Below are 20,558 nucleotides of genomic sequence, written 5' to 3'. Positions count from 1 at the left end.
ACGACAAACCACAGTGAAACAAAACAGCAGAGCCAATCCACAGAGCCGTCCCCGGGGACAACACATCTACACGAGAACAGAATGAATAGCCAACACATCAATTGGACGATCATAGGTCAGGAGTAAGAATTCCAACAATGTCAAAGCTAATTTAGGGAAAACTTTGCAAATTGTTTAGAAACTACAAAAACTACATCTACATGATGTCATACTTCTCCCAGGCACATGGACAAACAGTCACTTGTCACAACCTCCTCTGTTGTTCTCAGAAACACGTGACTGTGCACTGCCCTCTAGTGGAGGTATTGCTTTACAATCATGCCAACATAAAGAACACATGGAAGTAGGTGGGCTTTGACGGGTTCATCGTTTGAAACTGACAGATTTATTGCCAGATTTAGATTTATTATTTGCATAAGGCTGCATAAATTAGCCGTCAGACGGAATTTAATGAAATACAGTGTACTCTTATAGTACCTGTATGAATTTTAGAATTTTGTAAAGTTACAGTGAATTTGACCTTTTACCATCAAATTCTAACTATCCTTGAGAAATAGTGTTTGTGCCATATGTGATTAAATTCCCTCTCGGAATTTCTCACATATCATGTTCGTAAAACGTTAGATGACCTCTGACCACCCAAATCAAATCAATTCTCTGAATTTAAGTGAACCTTAATCCATCTCAGGGTTCAGACGGACAGATGGATAAAGTGGACAATCTGGAAATCTCCTGCCTCCGGCTTTGGCTGCCACTGGCACAGAGGCATAAAAATTAAACTCTGAAGAAACATATTTTTTCATTTTATGGCCCTTATCTCCGAGCTCCAAACGGAATCTGTGGAGCCTTAACTTTTATTGCTGTGTGTCAGCAATGTCTCGATTCACTGATCTGAAGATTTTTTTATCTGCTGACAGGGATTGTAATTTTGAATGCTGACAGTTTGCTTCAGTGCACAATAATAGTGTATTACACTGCATCAGGAGACAGCTTGTGATTCTGTTTGACTTCAATAATAAACCTGCACCTAAGTGTATATAGCTTATAGAGTTCAAAGTAAGAAACACAGTCTTATCCTTCAGGTATAAAAACCTCTCTCAAAGGTCCTGTACAGCAATAACAGTGTTTTAACTTGCTCTAATTAAATTAGTGAATCTGTGTTCATGACAGGCTCGTCCAATGTGTACCATTTACTTACTGTGCAGAAACTGTCCTGCTCTTTATTGGATTTTTAGGTTTAGGTTTGCACTCCAGACACCATATACACCTGAGACAGCATTATATTTCAAACACGTTGGTTTGTCCTGATCGGCAAAACCCTTTTAACAAAAGGTTTACCCAAACAGTGGGTATCAGGGATTGGTTGTTTTGGCACATGTACAGCTCATTCAGGGGTCATTCTTGCTGCTGATTGGTGGCCTGAACACATGACTGCCTTCCCTGCACTCACTGGACACTGTCAAAAGAGCAACCGCCACATGAGAGCACATTCACTAAGAACATTAGCATTACTCGTTATGAGAAGTCCAATCAGGCAACATAATACCCGTGTTGATAAGACATTTACCAACCTCTGCAAATAAAAGCAATAGGAACAAAAGTAAATCTAAGATCAACAGCGATACAGTCAATGCATGGCATGGTTTCATTATTAGCTGATATCTATTGTTGTGGTTTCCACAGGGAGTCAGTGCCGCAGTGAGCAGACACACTGAGATGAAGATGAAAGACTACACAACACAATATGCAACTCCAGAGCTGTCCGTGAAAATACTGCAGTTTTCTCCGACGGACAATGAATCACAGAATCAGTCAATTATGCAGCAAAAGAAAGTGCTCAAGCTGAATAGTCTCCTTAGAGTAATTTGACAATTTGCAAGTTAATCGTGCATTTTGTAATTGTTTGAATAAACACAATGACTGTATACTGTGTTTCACTGGGGCTATGTTGATTAATGTACGTGCTGTTTCAGTAGGAATAGATCGTGTCTTGTTAGCCTCTGCACCAGTGTAACAATCACATCTGTGGACTCCCTTTTCATCCCAGTTTTTTGTCATGTCCACAGATGAAATGACAACTGGAGCCTTAAATCCATTCTCTTCCAAATCCCTGTGAAGCCAGCTCTTTGTGGTGTCGCACAAAGCTCGAAATATTTTATGTGCTCTGCCATAAATCATTGTGCAGTACATGGAGGGAGGGAGAGGTGGTGGAAGTGGGATGGTGAAGTTCAACTTTAATTTTACTCAATTAAGTGGACGAGGAGGAACCGCTACGCCCCAGCAACCCACCTACACTCCACCGTAGTCATACTGTGCTGTTATAATTAAATTGGATGCCCACTGAAAACAGCCGCGTGTACAGACTTTTCTGTAAGCAGCACACATGACATTTAGGCTTCAGCTGACACAACAGAAATAGACAAAAAGGCGGTGGAGCTAAGTAGAGCCAAGTAGACACGGTTTGAGTTTGCTGCTTCCGAAGTGTTTTGGAAGGAAGTTTAAAGACTTCCAGCCCCTGATGGCGACATTTTTGAAGGTCTATGATTATAATGTTAAGTGACGGGGACTTTAGGCATACATATTATTTCCATTAGATATTTCCATTTTGATTAGCAATGTTCCAACACAATTCTTTCTTTCCCGAGACCGATGCCTGGACTTTACTGAACCGTCAAAACCAAGTTCCAATCTCATACCCGTGGATTCAAAAAAGAACAACTTATATAACATAGTCTATAGCTGTTATATAACTGGAAGTGATGAGAGCCATAGAACTTGACTTGTCACTAAAACGAATACAAATACATATAGAACATAGCTTTAAATAGCCGTTAATGTGCAGTCAGAGTTAAATAAAAGATTTTTACGTAGTACCATTCTTTAAAACTAAAGTCTTGCATATGTTGTTACGTGTGTGGTTGTTTTCCTGTGTCTCCCCTCTCATTCTCTGCAGGTCTCACACCATTGGCTGTTCCTCCACCATCGTCCAACCCCCTGTCCAATCTGGGAGCTGTCTGTTGGCCAATTAGTGTCGTCAGGCCTTGATAACTTGCACCTGTTTTGTCTCCATGGAGGGAGGCCATTGTCTGCCTGTGTGTGGGCTGTGTGGAGCTGTTGCTTTTTGTTTGTGAGATGCCAGCGGGGTTTAGGTGAATAGGTAAGACACCCTTGGGTTTACACTGCCCTCACGTAGACCATACTCTGTTATCACATCAGGTTAGGAGCGGGGCCACCCTCTGTATGTATTAGCTAGGTTGTATGTGTGCACTAGTTAGTTGTCACTTTATCTTGTTTTCTTTGCTTTGGCTCCGCTTATAGTTCCCTATTCCCCTTGGCGGATCGCTGGCTAAATAAAACACACTTACTGATCCAGTTTGCTGTTGTGCCCTGTTTTGTTGTTCTCCGAGTCAGCCTAACAGTAACATGTGTTATGGTTCCCCTACTCCCCCCCTAGACGTAGCAAGCTAACATCCTGGAGCCGTAACATATTTGGGGGCTCATCCGGGATCCTCATTGTAGGACTCCACGTCGGGCTGGCTTAGAGGTGTTCGATGCAGGTGTGCACATAGTGTAGCTGGTTTGTGTGTATAAGATAGGCAGTAGTTGTTTTTGTAGGGCTCGTTATGGAGGCTTTTGATTTGGGTGTCTTTTTGGCTGATCCGTCTATGGATCGAATTGACAGATGCCGGAAGGCTGATTTATATGCCATAGCGGCTCATTTTGAGTTTCCAGTTCAGGGGACCCTGCTCAAAGCGAGACTTAAGGAGTGTGTCGTGGATATGCTGGTGGGCAAGGAGGTGCTTGGTGTGAATGCGGCTTCTCCTTGTAGTGATGATAGGGAGGACATGCAGGCTGGGGCAGAGGCTAAGCCACCCGCTACCTTACCACGCTTTAATCCGTTGTCACCTACTTTATTAATGTCGTCTCAGGACGCCCGTCTGAAAGTAAGGTTGGCCCGCTTGCAATTGGAGGCTGAGCGTGGAGAGAGGCAAGCTGAGCGTGAGCACCATCTGGAGATCCGACGGATTGAGGCAGAGAAGGAGGTGAAACTACGGAGGTTGGAATTGGAGGCTGCAAGTGCAGCACGTTCACCCCAAACCACCCTCTCTTCTCCACTAGCTAGCTCATTTTGCACATTGGATGTGACTAAACAAATGGCGTTGGTTCCGCAGTTCCGGGAATCGGAAATCGATTCTTATTTTGGTGTGTTTGAACGCATCGCAGTTTCTATGCAGTGGCCTAAAGAGGTGTGGCCCCTCTTGCTTCAGTGTAAACTAACTGGTAAAGCTCAGGAGGTGTTGGCGTCCATTTCGTTGGCGGACAGTCTAGATTACGAAATTGTTAAAACCACTGTTCTTCGTGCGTATGAGTTAGTACCTGAGGCATATAGACAAAAATTTAGGAGTTGCAAAAAGTCTCCTGATCGTACTTTCATGGAGTTTGCTCGAGAGAAGGCCACCTTGTTTGATCGGTGGTGCACCGCCACTAAAACTACAGATTTTTCCTCTCTTCGAGAATTAGTCCTGCTGGAGGAATTCAAGAATAGTGTATCAGAACGTATAGTAACATACTTGAATGAGCAAAAAGTGGTGTCAATGTCCCAGGCAGCTGTATTAGCGGACGAGTTTGTACTCACCCACAAGCCCGCTCATTCGTTCTCTACCTCTCCAACCACTCAGTTTCGCAGGTCAGTTTCGCTACCTATACGTTCTAGGGAGGAACGGGAGTGTTATTATTGTCATGAATTTGGCCATTTAATTGCTGACTGTCAGCTTCGTATGAGAAATCATCCACCGCCCGTTCAACAACAAAAGGGGGTTGGGTTGATAAGTACAGTTTCTCGCTCTGTGGCAGTTATGCCGAATGTGTGCATTTCTGACCTTCCTGACCCCAGCTACAAACCATTCATTTTGAGTGGTCTTGTGTCACTGACCGGTGATCCAAAGGAACAGCAAAAGGTTCAGATTCTCCGTGACACTGGGGCGGCCCAGTCGTTTATCCTCTCTGATGCAGTGCCATTGTCAGGTGATTCATTCTGTGGTTCCAGTGTTTTGGTTCAGGGCATAGAGATGGGATTTGTGCCAGTCCCCTTGCACCTGATACATTTAAAATGTGATTTAGTCAGTGGAATTTTCAAAGTCGGGGTATGTCATAACCTGCCGGTAAAAGGCGTTCAGTTTATCATGGGCAATGATATTGCTGGAGGCAGAGTGCTGCCTATGTTGGAGGTATTGGACTGTCCCGAAGCTAACGCTGAGGATGAGTTAGCCGAGAGATTCCCTGGGATTTTTCCGGTGGGGGCTGTTACACGGGCGCAGTCCCGACCATTGAGTAATGTGGTTGACCTGTCTGACTCCTTTCTTGTCCCAGTGGGGGACGTAAATGAGGTTACTGGTTCTACCTCTGTGCCCCCTCCACTGCCTGATAAGAACAGTGCCGTTGAGAGTGCTGGCCTTAGTCTCGACCCATTGCCTCTACCGATAACTCGTGATAAGCTGGTTGCTATGCAAAAGATAGATTCTACACTGGAGCAGTGTTATGGGAAGGCTGTTACTCCGGGTGGGGATATCGACGGTAAGGTGGGTTACTTCCTAGATAATGCTCTTCTCATGCGTAAGTGGACTTCATCTCTTGATTCAGAACGTGACTGGAGTGTGATCTATCAGATTGTAGTGCCTGTTGCATATCGACAGGATATTCTATCACTTGCTCATAGTCACGTATGGTCTGGTCATTTAGGTATCACGAAAACCTATGACAGGATTCTAAGGCACTTCTTTTGGCCTGGACTGAAACGTGATGTAGCTGCATTCTGTCGTACTTGTCATACCTGTCAGGTCACAGGAAAACCAAACCAGGTTATTCCACCCGCTCCTCTCTGTCCGATACCCGCGTTAGGTGAACCTTTTGAGCACGTGTTAGTTGATTGTGTTGGCCCATTGCCTAAGTCTAAGACTGGTAACCAGTTTTTATTGACGATTATGTGTGTTGCTACACGGTATCCTGAGGCTATTCCCCTTCGGAAAATCACTGCTCAGGCAGTGGTCAAGGCTTTGGTTAAGTTTTTCTCGACGTTTGGGCTCCCGAAAGTGGTGCAAACTGATCAAGGAAGTAATTTCCTTTCTAACCTTTTTGAGCAGGTGCTGACATCTTTGTCTATTACACACAGAGTTTCCAGTGCCTACCACCCTGAGTCTCAGGGTGCTCTCGAACGTTGGCACCAAACGCTTAAATCCATACTGCGAAAGTACTGTCTCGAGACCGGGAGAGACTGGGATGAGGGTGTTCCTTTTGCCTTGTTTGCGGTTCGTGAGATCGTTCAGGAGTCCTTAGGGTTTAGTCCGGCTGACCTTGTTTTTGGACATACGGTACGCGGCCCTCTCAGAGTTCTGAAAGACCAGCTTATCTCGGGTAGTGCTTCTTCTCAAAATGTGTTAACTTATGTGAGCCGGTTCCGTGAACGGTTGCACAGTGCCTGTGCCCTCGCTAGGGAAGCTCTGTCCGCCTCACAGAAGCGGATGAAGCGTCACTTTGATGAGAAGGCTGTCCCACGTTCACTGCAGACGGGTGACCAGGTTCTAGTTCTGCTTCCCATTCCCGGATCCTCCCTCTCTGCCCGTTTCTCCGGTCCTTATTGTGTGGGACGGAAGTTGAGTGACACAGATTATGTGATACAGACCCCAGATCGGAGGCGCAAGACAAGAGTTTGCCATGTTAACATGCTTAAGTTGTATCATGCAAAAGTTACTCCTCCTGAGGACTCCGTAGAAGGGTCTACGGGTCCCACAGTCAAGTCTGCCGTTCCAGCTGTATTGGTTCCAGGCTCCTACCAGGTTCCTGAGGGTGACGAGGATGGATTGGAGTTGCGGAGTGCTCCTCAACAGACCCCTCGGTTGTTGAACTCTCGGATGCTGTCATCTCTGGACTCGCATCTGGCCTATCTGGATGAGGAACGTAGGGCTGACATGGTAGCCCTAATACGTGGGTTCCCTTGTCTGTTCGGTGATGTTCCTTCCCTGACCAACGTTTTGAAGCATGATATAGATGTGGGAGGTGCAGCACCTATCAAGCAGCATCCATACCGCATTAACGCTACGAAAAGGTTGATCATGTCGCAGGAGGTGTCTTATTTAGTAGAGAATAGTCTGGCGTCTTCGAGCTCTAGTCCTTGGAGTTCACCATGCCTCTTGGTACCCAAGCCTGATGGCACGTTCCGTTTCTGTACGGATTATAGGAAGGTGAACGCAGTCACGGTTCCTGACTCGTACCCGTTGCCGCGTATTGATGATTGTGTGGACACCATTGGGTCTGCCCGGTATGTGACAAAGCTGGATCTGTTAAAGGGATATTGGCAAGTCCCACTTACTGCTCGTGCTTCGGAGATCTCCGCATTTGTCACTCCAGACAAGTTTCAGCAGTACTCAGTGATGGCGTTTGGGATGCGGAATGCACCTGCCACTTTCCAGCGCTTAGTGAATATTGTTTTAGCTGACGTCCCACACTGTGCTGCTTACCTCGATGATGTAGTTGTGTATTCGTCTGATTGGGCTGCTCATGTAGATACCTTGACAACAGTGTTCCAGCGTTTGGCGAGGGCTTCCTTGACGCTGAATTTGGCAAAATGTGAGTTTGGTAGGGCTACCGTTACTTACCTTGGTAAACAGGTTGGGGGTGGTGAGGTGCGCCCCGTGGAGGCTAAGGTGACTGCTATCACTGCCTTCCCAGTGCCCATCACCCGGCGTGAGCTGCGCCGCTTCTTGGGTATGGCTGGGTATTATCGTGGGTTCTGTAGGAATTTTTCCTCTGTTGTCGCCCCTCTGACTAGTCTGCTGAGCCCCTTGGTCCCGTTTGCGTGGTCTCCAGATTGCCAACACGCTTTTGTTTCTGTTAAGACTCTGCTATGTAGTACCCCTGTTCTGGTGGCTCCTGACTTTGAGAAGCCATTCAAGATGGAGGTAGACGCATGCAATGTAGGTGCCGTTCTTATCCAGGAGGATTCCAACGGGCTGGACCATCCGGTCTGCTACTTCTCACGGAAGTTCAATGAGTGCCAGACACGGTACTCTACTATTGAGCAGGAAGCTCTGGCTTTGCTGATGGCACTCCAGTTTTTTGAAGTTTATTTGGGATCGAGTTCTAGGCCAATTGTGGTCTACACGGATCACAATCCGCTGGTTTTTCTCCACCGGATGTATAATCAGAACCAGCGCCTCATGCGGTGGGCGCTGATTGTGCAGGGGTACAACCTGGTGATTCGTCACAAGAAGGGCTCCGAGAATATGTGTGCGGATGCCCTTTCTCGTGTGTGATGTTTGCTCTTATGGGTGGGGGTGTTACGTGTGTGGTTGTTTTCCTGTGTCTCCCCTCTCATTCTCTGCAGGTCTCACACCATTGGCTGTTCCTCCACCATCGTCCAACCCCCTGTCCAATCTGGGAGCTGTCTGTTGGCCAATTAGTGTCGTCAGGCCTTGATAACTTGCACCTGTTTTGTCTCCATGGAGGGAGGCCATTGTCTGCCTGTGTGTGGGCTGTGTGGAGCTGTTGCTTTTTGTTTGTGAGATGCCAGCGGGGTTTAGGTGAATAGGTAAGACACCCTTGGGTTTACACTGCCCTCACGTAGACCATACTCTGTTATCACATCAGGTTAGGAGCGGGGCCACCCTCTGTATGTATTAGCTAGGTTGTATGTGTGCACTAGTTAGTTGTCACTTTATCTTGTTTTCTTTGCTTTGGCTCCGCTTATAGTTCCCTATTCCCCTTGGCGGATCGCTGGCTAAATAAAACACACTTACTGATCCAGTTTGCTGTTGTGCCCTGTTTTGTTGTTCTCCGAGTCAGCCTAACAGTAACATGTGTTATGGTTCCCCTACTCCCCCCCTAGACGTAGCAAGCTAACATCCTGGAGCCGTAACATATGTACAACTATACTTTATACTTGTAGGTATTCCTTGATATCTACTTGACACAATTTAGCAAGCTCTGGCTAAAGCTACTGGAAATCACTTCCTTTAGTAAAGTAAAAGGCAATGGAAACTGCAAATCACATTCTCCTCCTCCCCATCTTCCCGAGAGGAAAAAGAAAAGTCATGCCAGGTTATTATCTCCTGTACATTCATGCTTCATTACCGGAGGACAATGATCGAAAGCAGCCGAATTCCGGAGGTAATGAAAAATGGTTAGTGTTTCATTCTGGAAACCTCTTAACCAGAGATAAACTGAGCTGCTGGTAATTTCAGGAAATGAAAGGTTTGGATGAAAAGTGGCGAGGCCAATAAGAATCCTTCCCCGGCCTGTCAGTCTGCCTAACGCCGACCGGTGAGAGGTGGATTAGAGCTGGATTTGCTGGCTTGGCTTTAAATTGTTGGCCCTTTTTTTTCACAGCTCATTTGTCCCCCCCGCCTTAGACAAAAGCCCTACGGTTTTCCTTACAAAGTCTGACTGACACCTCTGTGCTACCACGGCAACAAGACGAGAGATGCCCTCATCATGCAGCAAGGAGAGAAACCCATTCACCTGGAAAAGGATGATTAGAACAATTAACAATCGAATCTGTTGCACGTTGAATACAGTGTTTCAAGCAGCTTTAACAGTATTTCTTTGACGGCAATACTTTCTTTTTCTTTGTCGACCAAACCCGCATACTGTGTGTTTTATATAACACCAGAGGGATGTTCTAAAACTTGAGTGAGGCAACTTTTTTATTTCCTCCGGCAGCTTAGAGTCTCTTATCAGCAGACCCTGAACAGCTTCATGCCGTATAAGACGGTGAAATTTGGCTTTCAGAGTCAACGAGCAAAAAGAAAAACACAACACAGCCGCACACACACAGTGTTATTCACTCTGCTATTCAACATGCAGTGCAATGATGGGTTTAAGGCTCTGGCTGTGCAGATAGTCTCAGTAGAAATCGATACAACCCACAGATTATTTCACACACTATTCAACAAAAGCCCCAAAAACCAACCACAGAGAAAGAGCAAGTGCCGGCGCAGAGAGGAGGAAGAGAGCATCCTGCAGGGCAGACAGTCTCACACTATTAATACTAAATCTATAAACCTAGTTTAGCCTGGGACTGCTCGTCTATTTCCATGAACTACCGATTGCATTAATACTCTCTATACTGTGTGAATCACAACATGCAACCTTAGTCACAATGATTTCCATTTTCCTCATTTAAAGGCTGATTAAGCTCAAGTGAAAAGAGGCTTTCATCCACAACTGGAGCTCAATTCACTACATTATCGTCTCTTTCGCAGTTGCCATGACATAGATCATGAAAATGAGAATCAGCTCAGCTCAAACACATGGTAATTTCTGTTCTACTGTTCAGTATAACTCATATCTGCCTTTTGAGAAAATTATGAGAACAAATAGAAATTTAGATCAAAGGCTCGTCATTCTCCAAACTACAATTTCATTAGATTTTTGCACCAATATTGACCATATCCTCATCATAGACTCATAGATTATAAGGTTTATATGCTGTGAGCTCTGTGCACTGTGATGAATTTGCAAGTCAATATCAGCTCTTCTCTGTGCTGCTCTATGCATGACATTGTTGTCTGACAAGTGGGTTTATTGTTGGGTCTGCGCTTTCCCCTTTATAACAATAACAGATGTTACATCAGCATGAGGCCTGATCAATGTACGAACATTGGATCCGTCTGTCAACCCCCAACCTCGTCAAGTTGTTTTCTCACCCATGTCTGCCTAAGTACTCTTTATGACGTCTTTATGAAAACTGAATTTAGCATAAAATGAACGTAAATTAGCAAAAGAAAAGCATTTTGCAGCCTGATTCACTGTCCTGTAATTAAACAACGTTATCATGGAGGTTATTTAGGCATTTGACTCACTTTCTGAAGGTCGGTATGGATCCCTGTAGGGTCCGACCAGGGGACGTCCCTGACCCGTGGCTCCGTCCGGAGAGCAAGCTGTCGGTTTCAAATGTAAACATCCCCTCCCGGTCGTCAGGCACATCCAGGAACTCCCCGTCGCTCCACATTCCCACTGTGCCGTCCATCGACTGGTATCTGATCTCTATAGTAACGCTGGTCTGAAATGAAGAGGAAGGAACAGCTTTAGTCAATATTATCAGTCAACAACAAACCTTCACTTTTGTAGGTGCCACAAGAAACGTTCCTGACACTAATTTAAAAGGCTTGTTTGTTTGGATGACCGTGTTTTCGGTGTCAATAACTACAGTCATTCAACTAGCAACTCTATGACCTGGTTTAATAAAGCTTGAGCAGCTCAGGTATTCTACAAATATATTCAGTTTCATTCACTTTTCATATTTTAAATATTATCTTCTTATTACCACACCACAAGTCTGTTGAAAGGCCTCAACGACTATTTGATGGATTGGCATTTGATTTTAAACAGGTGTTTATGGAGCGTAGACAATTATCTTGATTGATTTATGTAATTTGCCAACTTTTCCTCCGGTGCAACGATTACTTTGACCTTGTATAAACCTTGTATTGGATGGATTTTCATTCAAATTCGGTGCAGTCACGTTTCCCTCAGGATAACTTGCAGTTCTTACATTTTCATGAAGCGCCATCTGCAGGGGAAAGTAGCTTAATTAATTAATTAGTTATTTGTTTAATGATCAAATTCTTGCCAAACCAATGAAACTCCCATCGACCTCAGCAATGTTTTGCGCTGATTAGGAAATGCAAACAACGTTGAGAGGATGCTAGCGTTTAGGTCCAAGCACCATTGTGAATGGTGGACTGTATTATACAGCGCTAGTGCCTCAGGTTACAAGTCACCAATTCACACACACGTTTATACAGCTCTACTAAATGCTCTTTTTATTACACACCATGCACATGTCATCAGTTGCAATTCGGTTTAGTATCTTGCCCAGAGGCATTTCGGCACTTGGACTAGAGGAGCCTACTTTCTGGTTAATGGACATCTCAGTACAGTGACACGACAGCGGCTACAGAATCACTTAAAGTGCTATATGAAAAAACTGTCCCATTTATTATTAATATGCTTTAAAAAAGACATCATGGAACATTACTGTGCATTACTGTGAATATTCACGTTTTTATATTCATTATTTATTTTTGTTTTTTACCTTTTACTTATAGTTTAACTCTGCACTTGCTGCCAAACCAAATTTGTGCTGCAAGGGTCCGGTGAAATTACCGACCAGCCAACACCCTCAGGCTTGAGTGACACATCTGCACCAGTCCATTTAATTGTGTTTGGAAAACTCTCAATATGCACAGCAAACTTTAACAGGCCTGTTTATCATCTCCTCTGCCTGGGATTTGCTTGGGGACTTTGGATTGACAGTAACTGTTTGTTAAATGTGGGCCAGAGACATTGGTGACAATGGAGTTTGTCTTCGGTGCCTTGAGGAGAGTCTGGACTCATATTGTCCTCCTGACAACGGCCTGAACTTTATTATGAAAAGGCCAATTTATTCCACTGACAAAGACGGATGTGAGTAAATATACCCGGGGCTCCTGCTGCCCCTCTCCTCCTCCGTCTGTCTCCATGTCCCCGCTCTCCTTTCACCCTCACAAGACAATCCCTGTAGTCCGCCAGGAGTTAGATTTGTTGCTATGGCAACCATACCAGTGCAGAGTTGTAAGTAAAAGTCTTGCTCCGAGTTTCTTGCTGCAGGGCTGTACAGTACTGCGTTTGAGTTTGCTTTGATGTTTCTTCATGCAAAAGCACTATGACAGTGTATGTTCCAGTGTGTGTGTGCATGTGTGTGTGTGTGTGTGTGTGTGTGTGCGTGTGTGTGTGTGTGTGCCTGCGTGAGTGTGAGCACTCCCATGCTGCGTGGCATCATATCAGAAACATCACATCAGCATTCCCAGCTCCACTAAAACATCTCTCCACCCGCGATGCTTTAAAACCTCACATGGTTAATTTGTCCTGCACACATCCTATTGTCTCATTTCCACATCCATATTCACTAGCACATTATTAATTCACCAGCAAAATCATCCTCGCACCCATCTTTCCCACAGAGCTACTCTCTGCTCAGCTGTTCTAAACACAATACAATTAATAGAGAATTTGTGGAGTAATGTTCATATGTTCATGGGGAGTATCTCCACATGATGATGTTGTATTTCCATCAGGTCCTTGTCTTTAATGGTGGTGCTTTTATAGCCCTGATGGCAGCTTCTACTTCTCTCTCTATTGCCACCACTGCAGGTGTAATGAGAGATTGATCTCTTCACTTAATGTCTCCTATTTGCTTGTGAATGCATTGTACTGTCAAAAAAAGATTCAGATTAGCCCCACTTATGTAAGGTGTTTAATTTTAAGACAACACACTGTTGTTTAGACTAACCTCTTTTAAGTTGTGTTACGGTTTGAAAATAACCCTCCTCTTATTCCATTGTGTCTGTGACAGCTTGCTTTACCTTTATCATTAAAACTATGTGACATTTACACTGAGTGAAACGTTGCAAAAACTCCATATTCCATGTGTTTCTTGGGGCCCTTTCCAACCAGTATTCAAAGTGTGAATAATTTATAGATAGTTTCACCAAATACATCTTGACATGTTGGGAATCCTTGAAAAATGTGGATATCTCCATTAAAATTTTATACAGACTTAGTTTTTACTGACGGGTTTTGTCAAACCTGACCCAATTATTCATATGGCCACTTGGGGCTAGAACAACCAGCTTTATAAAGTACATGACCACTATATCCCAAAATAAAAGGATGACGTTAATGATGCACATGTAAAAGAATCGTGTAAATAATCAGGATCCTCAAAAAAGATTTAAGTTTCGTTCAACCGTGACACAGTAACCATCTTGTTTACACTTGAAAATAGTATTTTGTGTAGAATTAGTTTACCACTAGAAAGAGATAAAACACAGTACAAACGTAATGTTGAATCTGACTTATGGCATAATGTTTTTTTCAAAATGTACATAGCTATCATGATTATTTTGTTCTAGTAGGGAAATCTTTGTACCATTACAGTCCTACATATCAACCTTGGCCTTACACTATTAGACACCTGATAGTATTTACGCCGATTCAACAGAAAAAATCCTTTAATGGAAATTCCTCTGTACACATTTTCCACTGAGGGATGCAGTGATATGAGCAAGCTCCCCAAAAGCTTTAATATCCGGATGGCGCTCACAGTGTTGAGCCTCACCTTTATCGATGTGTTGTTGTCATCGATGAGTGTGTCAGTCAGCTCCAGGTGTCCCTCTTCAGCCACCTTCTGAAGCACCATGCAGAAAGTCCCCACCAGTCTGTGGGAAAACATCGACAGGGAAAAACACACGTTGTTTAAATATAAATCAATCACTATGTGGCGTTGTGCGTTTTTTGTTCTTTGTTCCTCCTCTGTTGACCATGTGTTTACCTGCAAAAATCTTAAGTCTGAATTGTCACACTGGTACTGAATATATTTTTTCTGTTGTTACACTACTGAAAACTAACAAACAGAACTTTTTGACATTCCCCAATAGCATCTGCTCTCCACCACTTCACGGTGAGTTGCTGAGTGTGTGTCAGAGATAAGAGTCAAGGAGAGTGGGTGCTGATGGACATGGGCTGTGACAGAAGCTACTGAGAGAGTGCCAAACTGCCATCGTCGCTATACTCTCACCACAGTATTTCACACCTCACCTCCAACAATCCCCTCCTTCAGCAAAGAGACGCTCACATTTACCGTAGTTAAATCAACCTCCATCCATTCATTTATAGCTGTGAGGAATCCTCATAAAACATTTAAGATTAGAGCCCGACCACTATGGATTTCTAGGGGATGATGCAGATACCTGCCTCTACTGGTTTGTTATATATGCCCAATGAGCTTCTTCTTGTTGTTGAATTTATATTGCAGACCATGTGCTGCATGGCTAGAAATGCTGCTATTTTATCACTCAATAAAAACAGGGGCAACCGCTCCCAACACTGATCCAACTGATTATGATCTTCCTGCCCTGTCTGTAGTTGTAATCTGTGGTGTCTCATTAGATAACACAAGTAGCACCATTAAAAATACATTTAAAATATCTGGTGTGAAAATTATCAATGCATATTGTATGTTATTATAACAATTAGGATTCACATCAAAGAAAATACCAAGGACTTAATAACTTCTACTGTGACTCAGCAAAAGCTTTCAATACATTGCAGCACTAGATCGAAACTTCCAGCCACTTATCTTAAGTTCTTATCAAAGCCCTTAAGGACAAGTTACTAATTAAATGAAGGTGAATGCACCATTCATCCACCCAGAACACTAAGTGAAGAATCAGTACTTGCTTTTGTTTTGGCAAAGTTGGCAGTTACTTGGAATTTGCAAAGAAAAAAGAAAGTTTACTCAGTTTGTCCTTATTTAAAAGTTAATCCAAAGGCTGCAGAGGCTGAGTGTTGACCTTCGAGCAAACTTCAGCATGTCGTATTATGTGAACTAAGCAAGCCATATGAATATCTTTCCAATCTCTACACTCAATAACATTTTACATGAACATGGCATTAGGAACACAAAGCACATTGGCACAGGGAGAGTTCAATCCTCTGCCAATTTGACTGGCACTTTATCACGATATTGCATAAACATGCATTGAGACTAGATACGACCAACTTATTATCCGTATCCACACCAAATTTAAAATTTTTATAAAATTTAAAAAATCAAATTGAATTGAATTGAATTGAATTGAATTGAATTGAATTGAATTACATTAAATTAAATTAAGGAGGTGTGCAGTTCGGTAAATCATTGTTTTAAAATTAAATTAAAAACAAAAACAAAATGTACAATAACAAAAAGCCAATTAATTTTCCTGAAAAAAATTAATAATAATCCTTACAATTTCAATAGGGCCTCCCTGTCTGTCAGTGCCTGTCGGTGCTCGGGCCCTACATATAAAACACAGGGTTCATTGCTATGCTGCTATGCTTCCCAGGGATCCCTCATAGGAGCTTAGCAGTGGGAAGAAACCCAGTACAATCCCCATTCAGCCAGGCAATTAGAGCTGGTGAATAATTGAAAGAGTTTCCCCCAAAACAGTTTGTTGTTCTCAGAGCAATCTGTCACACACAAAAAACATGCAGGCCAGCCTCCATCATATTTAATTTATACTCTGAGGGTCACACACACGTTAACAAACACTGTAAATACAGCTGTGTTTTAGATGTCAGCGTATATGTAACACAGGGTTCAAGAAAACACATGTGGCACAACAAGAGAATCATTAGAGTGAGCAGACACACAATCACCAGGCTGGATATGAGTCCACAGGGAGAGATAATATCATGAGATATGGGCATACGATCAATAGCTTTAACACAGGCGAACACACACACACACACACACACACACACACACACACACACACACACACACATACACACACACACACAAAGAAAATACACAGCGATCGTGGCTAATGATGTGAGCGTCCTAGCAGGACTATAGAAGTTGACAATCATGAGTTAATGAGCACAGTAAACACACACAAACAGACACAAACACACACACACACACACACACACACACCTCAGGATAACAAAAAAACATACCATACAGTCTTAAATGCACAACCACAGAATACAAAAAAATGAAGCACGTGGCATCTTATCCCTGAGCAAATAAAGACTGGTCCCCGTTTATCAGCTGCTATTATTCTTCCTTTCTCGCTTGATTAATCTCCGTCTTTACCTCTGTCCTCGCCTAAACTTTATCTTTCCTGCAGAGCCAGCCGTGACGAACTCAAGCTACAGCAGGAAGTGAGGCTACATTTGCAAGCAGAGCTTCAAAACTTAATAATGAGATGAATTCAGACTTCCAGAATATTACTTATACCAGTTATTTGAAGAAAAGCTCTTTCTCTGTGTAGGTGCATATCTGCCACATTCGCCGCTGAATAACTCCACACTCAACTTTGAAGGCGTTAACGTGATTAAAGAAGAAAGTCGGCAAGGTTATAAAATGTTTCTGTGCAGAGAACCTTTTTCTTTGAAGATGAGTAAAGACTTCTGCCCTGACTGTAAAAAACCACAGCAGAATCATCTCTCTTTCCTCCACCAGACTGTGGTGATCATTATGTCAAGCGCTGCCAAGAGAAGCAAAGGGGCGGTCATTTCCTTTCAGCCATTGTAACATGTGTACAAGTGCTGAATAATTGAGCTGAGCCGAGCCTATCATGTTCTGGCTCACTTTTTAGCACTTCAAAAGGTGGCATTCATTATTGATCGTAGTTCTGCAAACAAATTTACTTTCATCTGCTCCATTATTCAGAGATCCCTTCCCTTTCAATTTGTGTTATTTGCGAGCCCCGGGTATCTTTTGACAATCGAGATGTTACTGATGAAATCGCTGGCAGAGCCGAGCTGGAGAGAAGGTGAGCGCGGCGGAAACATAAAAGTCAAACAGAGTTGTTGTCGAGGTCGCTCTAATCCGGCTCAGCTGCCGGTGACTCAGCTGGACGGACAGTGTGAAATGGAAATGTTACAGCTGACATGTGTGTGTGTGTGTGCATGTTTGGCCTTTGATTAGCAGGGGAGAAACCTCTGCCAAGCAGCCACAATCAGCACTTGTTTTGATTTTCTCTCTTTCAAACACAAACGCAAGCAACACACAACAGAAAAAGCTGTTAAGCCGAGATGATGAGTGTCCATCACAATGCCAATAAAATCAAAATAGCGTGTGGTTTAGTAGCTGTTATTGCTGAGTGTCTGCAGAGTGACAGTCTGAATATTTAACAGTTTGAAATTAACAATAAAATATTCTATGTAAAAACAGTGTGACCCCGATTTCATTTACAAAAAGAGGAGGAGGAAAGAAAATACACAGATGGACACCTACAAAACATTTTGATTAAGCATTTGGATAAATTAGATAAACATCTTGGGGTTGAATCAGTGGCACAACAGCATCACTTAAGTTATTCAAATCCATCAAGAGGAGGGAATATGAACGTTTTCATGGCGTTCTCTCCGATAGTTGTTCAGACATCTCACTCAAAACCAATAATATGAACCTGCTGCAGATGCAACACAGATGAAAAGTCAATATTTTCACCAAAGTCAATATTGACTCATAACATCCTTCCTATTAATAATACAGTTTCTTTGTACAATTCCTCCTCCTCCTCTCCTGGAGACACTAACCTCTGAGGACTGGGGCTGAATGACCTCGAAGCCACCGAGGAAAACGAATCATAAAACATGATGTATATACCGCTACAGCACAAGATACCATCATGCATCGCTGCTTCTCTGTGAGTTGTGGTAATGTGATCGCGCTTGTGGTTGGAGGGAGTGACACACTGACCTCACAGTGTGTTCTCCCTAAAGTGATGAAGCAGATCAATTACCCCTTTAAAGATGCAGCCGGTGGACATATGGAGCAGGTGTGAGAACAACACCAGCTATGACACACCTTGAATTATTTAACCACTTTTATGTGTGTTGGATTGTGCTAGAGTGTCGATGCATGCAAGAGTTGGTGTGTGTCTGCACATATTAGGATATACATATATAAAAAGCAGCAGGTGGATGTAAAAGTTTCCTAATCGCAGATGATTTAAACTGGTAACAACATTTTATTTAGTATTTTACTGAAATTCCTTAGTGGAACATTAAAATTTTTTTTTTATAGATGTTTAAATCCTGTATTAATAGACCGCTGTTTGCCTATTGATGCATCTTAATATGACTGGTTAACTATCAGGCCAACCCGAGCTTTGTAGGCTTGATTCAAAATGGGAATGCAAATATTCCATCCAAGCCAAAGCTTCACAAAGAGAAGTGCCAGTTCGGTCTCATTGTCCGGCTAATCAAACCGAGAATTTCTCTGAAAACTTCCTGAACTTTCTGCCCCTTGTACGAATTCTCATGCTGCTTCTGTTTCCCACTCCCACACAGTTGCTCCAGATAAATCCTGGTGACAGTTAGAGGCTGCCAAGATGTAGAGCTGATACAACATCTGCCTGCACACCTGCCACACACTGTTAGCTCCGAGTTCTCACTGCAAGTGGATGAGAAACGGCGCACCCCCCCTACAGTACACACACACAACAACTACGCACACACGTGGCAGACTTGATAAGGTGTAGGATAAAATACGAAGACAGTGGTGCGCACTCATAAATCACCACCTACATACACACATAGGCAAAGCAATGACTGCGTGGGATTTTTAATTTGTCCTTAGTCTGGTCACGTCAAAGACCTAATTGGATTTGTGTCGGACACAGGAGACAGACACAATTCCCGGCCCAATCAACCGATGTCTTTTCTGATCTGGAAACATCAGCTAGAGGAGCTGCACTGCAGGATGCACCTCAAGGGGAAACGGAGATGAAGGATAACAAGAAAGTGGTGGAGGATGAAGCGATGGAAACTTATTAATTAGAAGTTTCCATATAATGCCTCAACACAAATTATGTCTTTGAAGTAGCAGGATCACTGAAGTAGGTTTGAGAGCAGAGTCAGAGCATCGCTCAAGAGAACCGATAATGGCTCATGACTGAAATTCACCCTTCTTTTCAGTAAAAAACAGAGAGGTGAATATAAAGATTGATGAAATATGACAACCCCCCAAAAGTGAAGCCAATTTATCTTGGTGGCCCCCTGGTGGCTGGCTGCAGTATCATTTATGTCATTTTAGGTAGTTTAAGTGTGATTTTTCGATATGTTTGGTTTAGTTGTTTGTTGCAATTAAAAAATAGATAAATCGCTTTTAATGACAGCTAAGAATGACTTGCTATTTTACTTGAGCTTCATTTAATTGGAGGAAGTGAAGACGCGTCATTCTTCTTAATAAACAGTACATTATAAACACTATAAATGGTAAAAGCTGACTATTCATTATTTGGGTGAATTGTGCACATTCTTTTCAAGCCAGGATTAAATCAACACACGTACAGTACAATCACACTCTCTCACACATTGCAGATAATTGAAGCACGAGACATGTTGAACAAGAGATCCCAGTTGCCTCATCCACGACAACACGCTGTGTTTTTCCTGATGGGATTGCTTGGAGAGTGTGGAGTGATGAATGTGCCCATTACTGAGGATCTAAAGCTGTTTCATTACCTCCACCCTCTCCCTGATGTGAAACTCATTCGTGGCCGTAGCTCTGTGGTTTGCAGTCTGTTACACACACAATTGAGTCGATTTAGAACACGCTGTCAGGGAATATGAGGCTTATTCAGCTTTCAGTAAGAAACACATGCTGTGTGTCATTCTGACTCAATTGGTCAGAGGCTGTGACAGGAAGGGCAGTGAAACCACAAACAGTTTACAATGGAATCCTGTTTGGCGTGCTAAATGTGGTTTAAACACGGTCTGGGGACGGGTGGATGCCTCACCTGTTGGAGAAGACTTTGCTGTAGTTGTACACTTGGATCTCCAGCATCTCGTTTCCATCCAGCCTACTGGCAATGGGCCATCGAAATGTCTGGAAAAAGATGAAAGGCTTAAGAATATAGAAAGCTATTACATTAATGAACATATATGTTTCTATAGTCCGAGATGTGAACATTGACCACTTACATATCAGTTTGTTACAAAATAAATCTGGTCATGCAGGT

The 20,558-nt window shown here is 43.2% G+C and overlaps 1 protein-coding gene across 1 annotated transcript in view; it reads right to left on the bottom strand.

The window, feature by feature from the left end:
• otofa (otoferlin a) overlaps window positions 1-20,558 on the bottom strand; it is a 66,268-nt gene that overhangs the window by 27,528 nt on the left and 18,182 nt on the right. Inside the window, exons 3-5 of the mRNA XM_061091552.1 lie at window positions 20,337-20,425; window positions 14,156-14,255; window positions 10,857-11,056 (exon numbers count right to left, since the gene is read on the bottom strand). Coding sequence (XP_060947535.1) covers window positions 10,857-11,056; window positions 14,156-14,255; window positions 20,337-20,425 — 389 coding nt within the window. The remainder of the gene's footprint in view (window positions 1-10,856; window positions 11,057-14,155; window positions 14,256-20,336; window positions 20,426-20,558) is intronic.

This window comes from Limanda limanda, chromosome 18 (assembly GCF_963576545.1).
Source record: "Limanda limanda chromosome 18, fLimLim1.1, whole genome shotgun sequence".
NCBI lineage: Eukaryota > Metazoa > Chordata > Actinopteri > Pleuronectiformes > Pleuronectidae > Limanda > Limanda limanda.
Note: the sequence above shows the minus strand (reverse complement) of the source record. Positions and strands in the feature narration are given on the sequence as shown.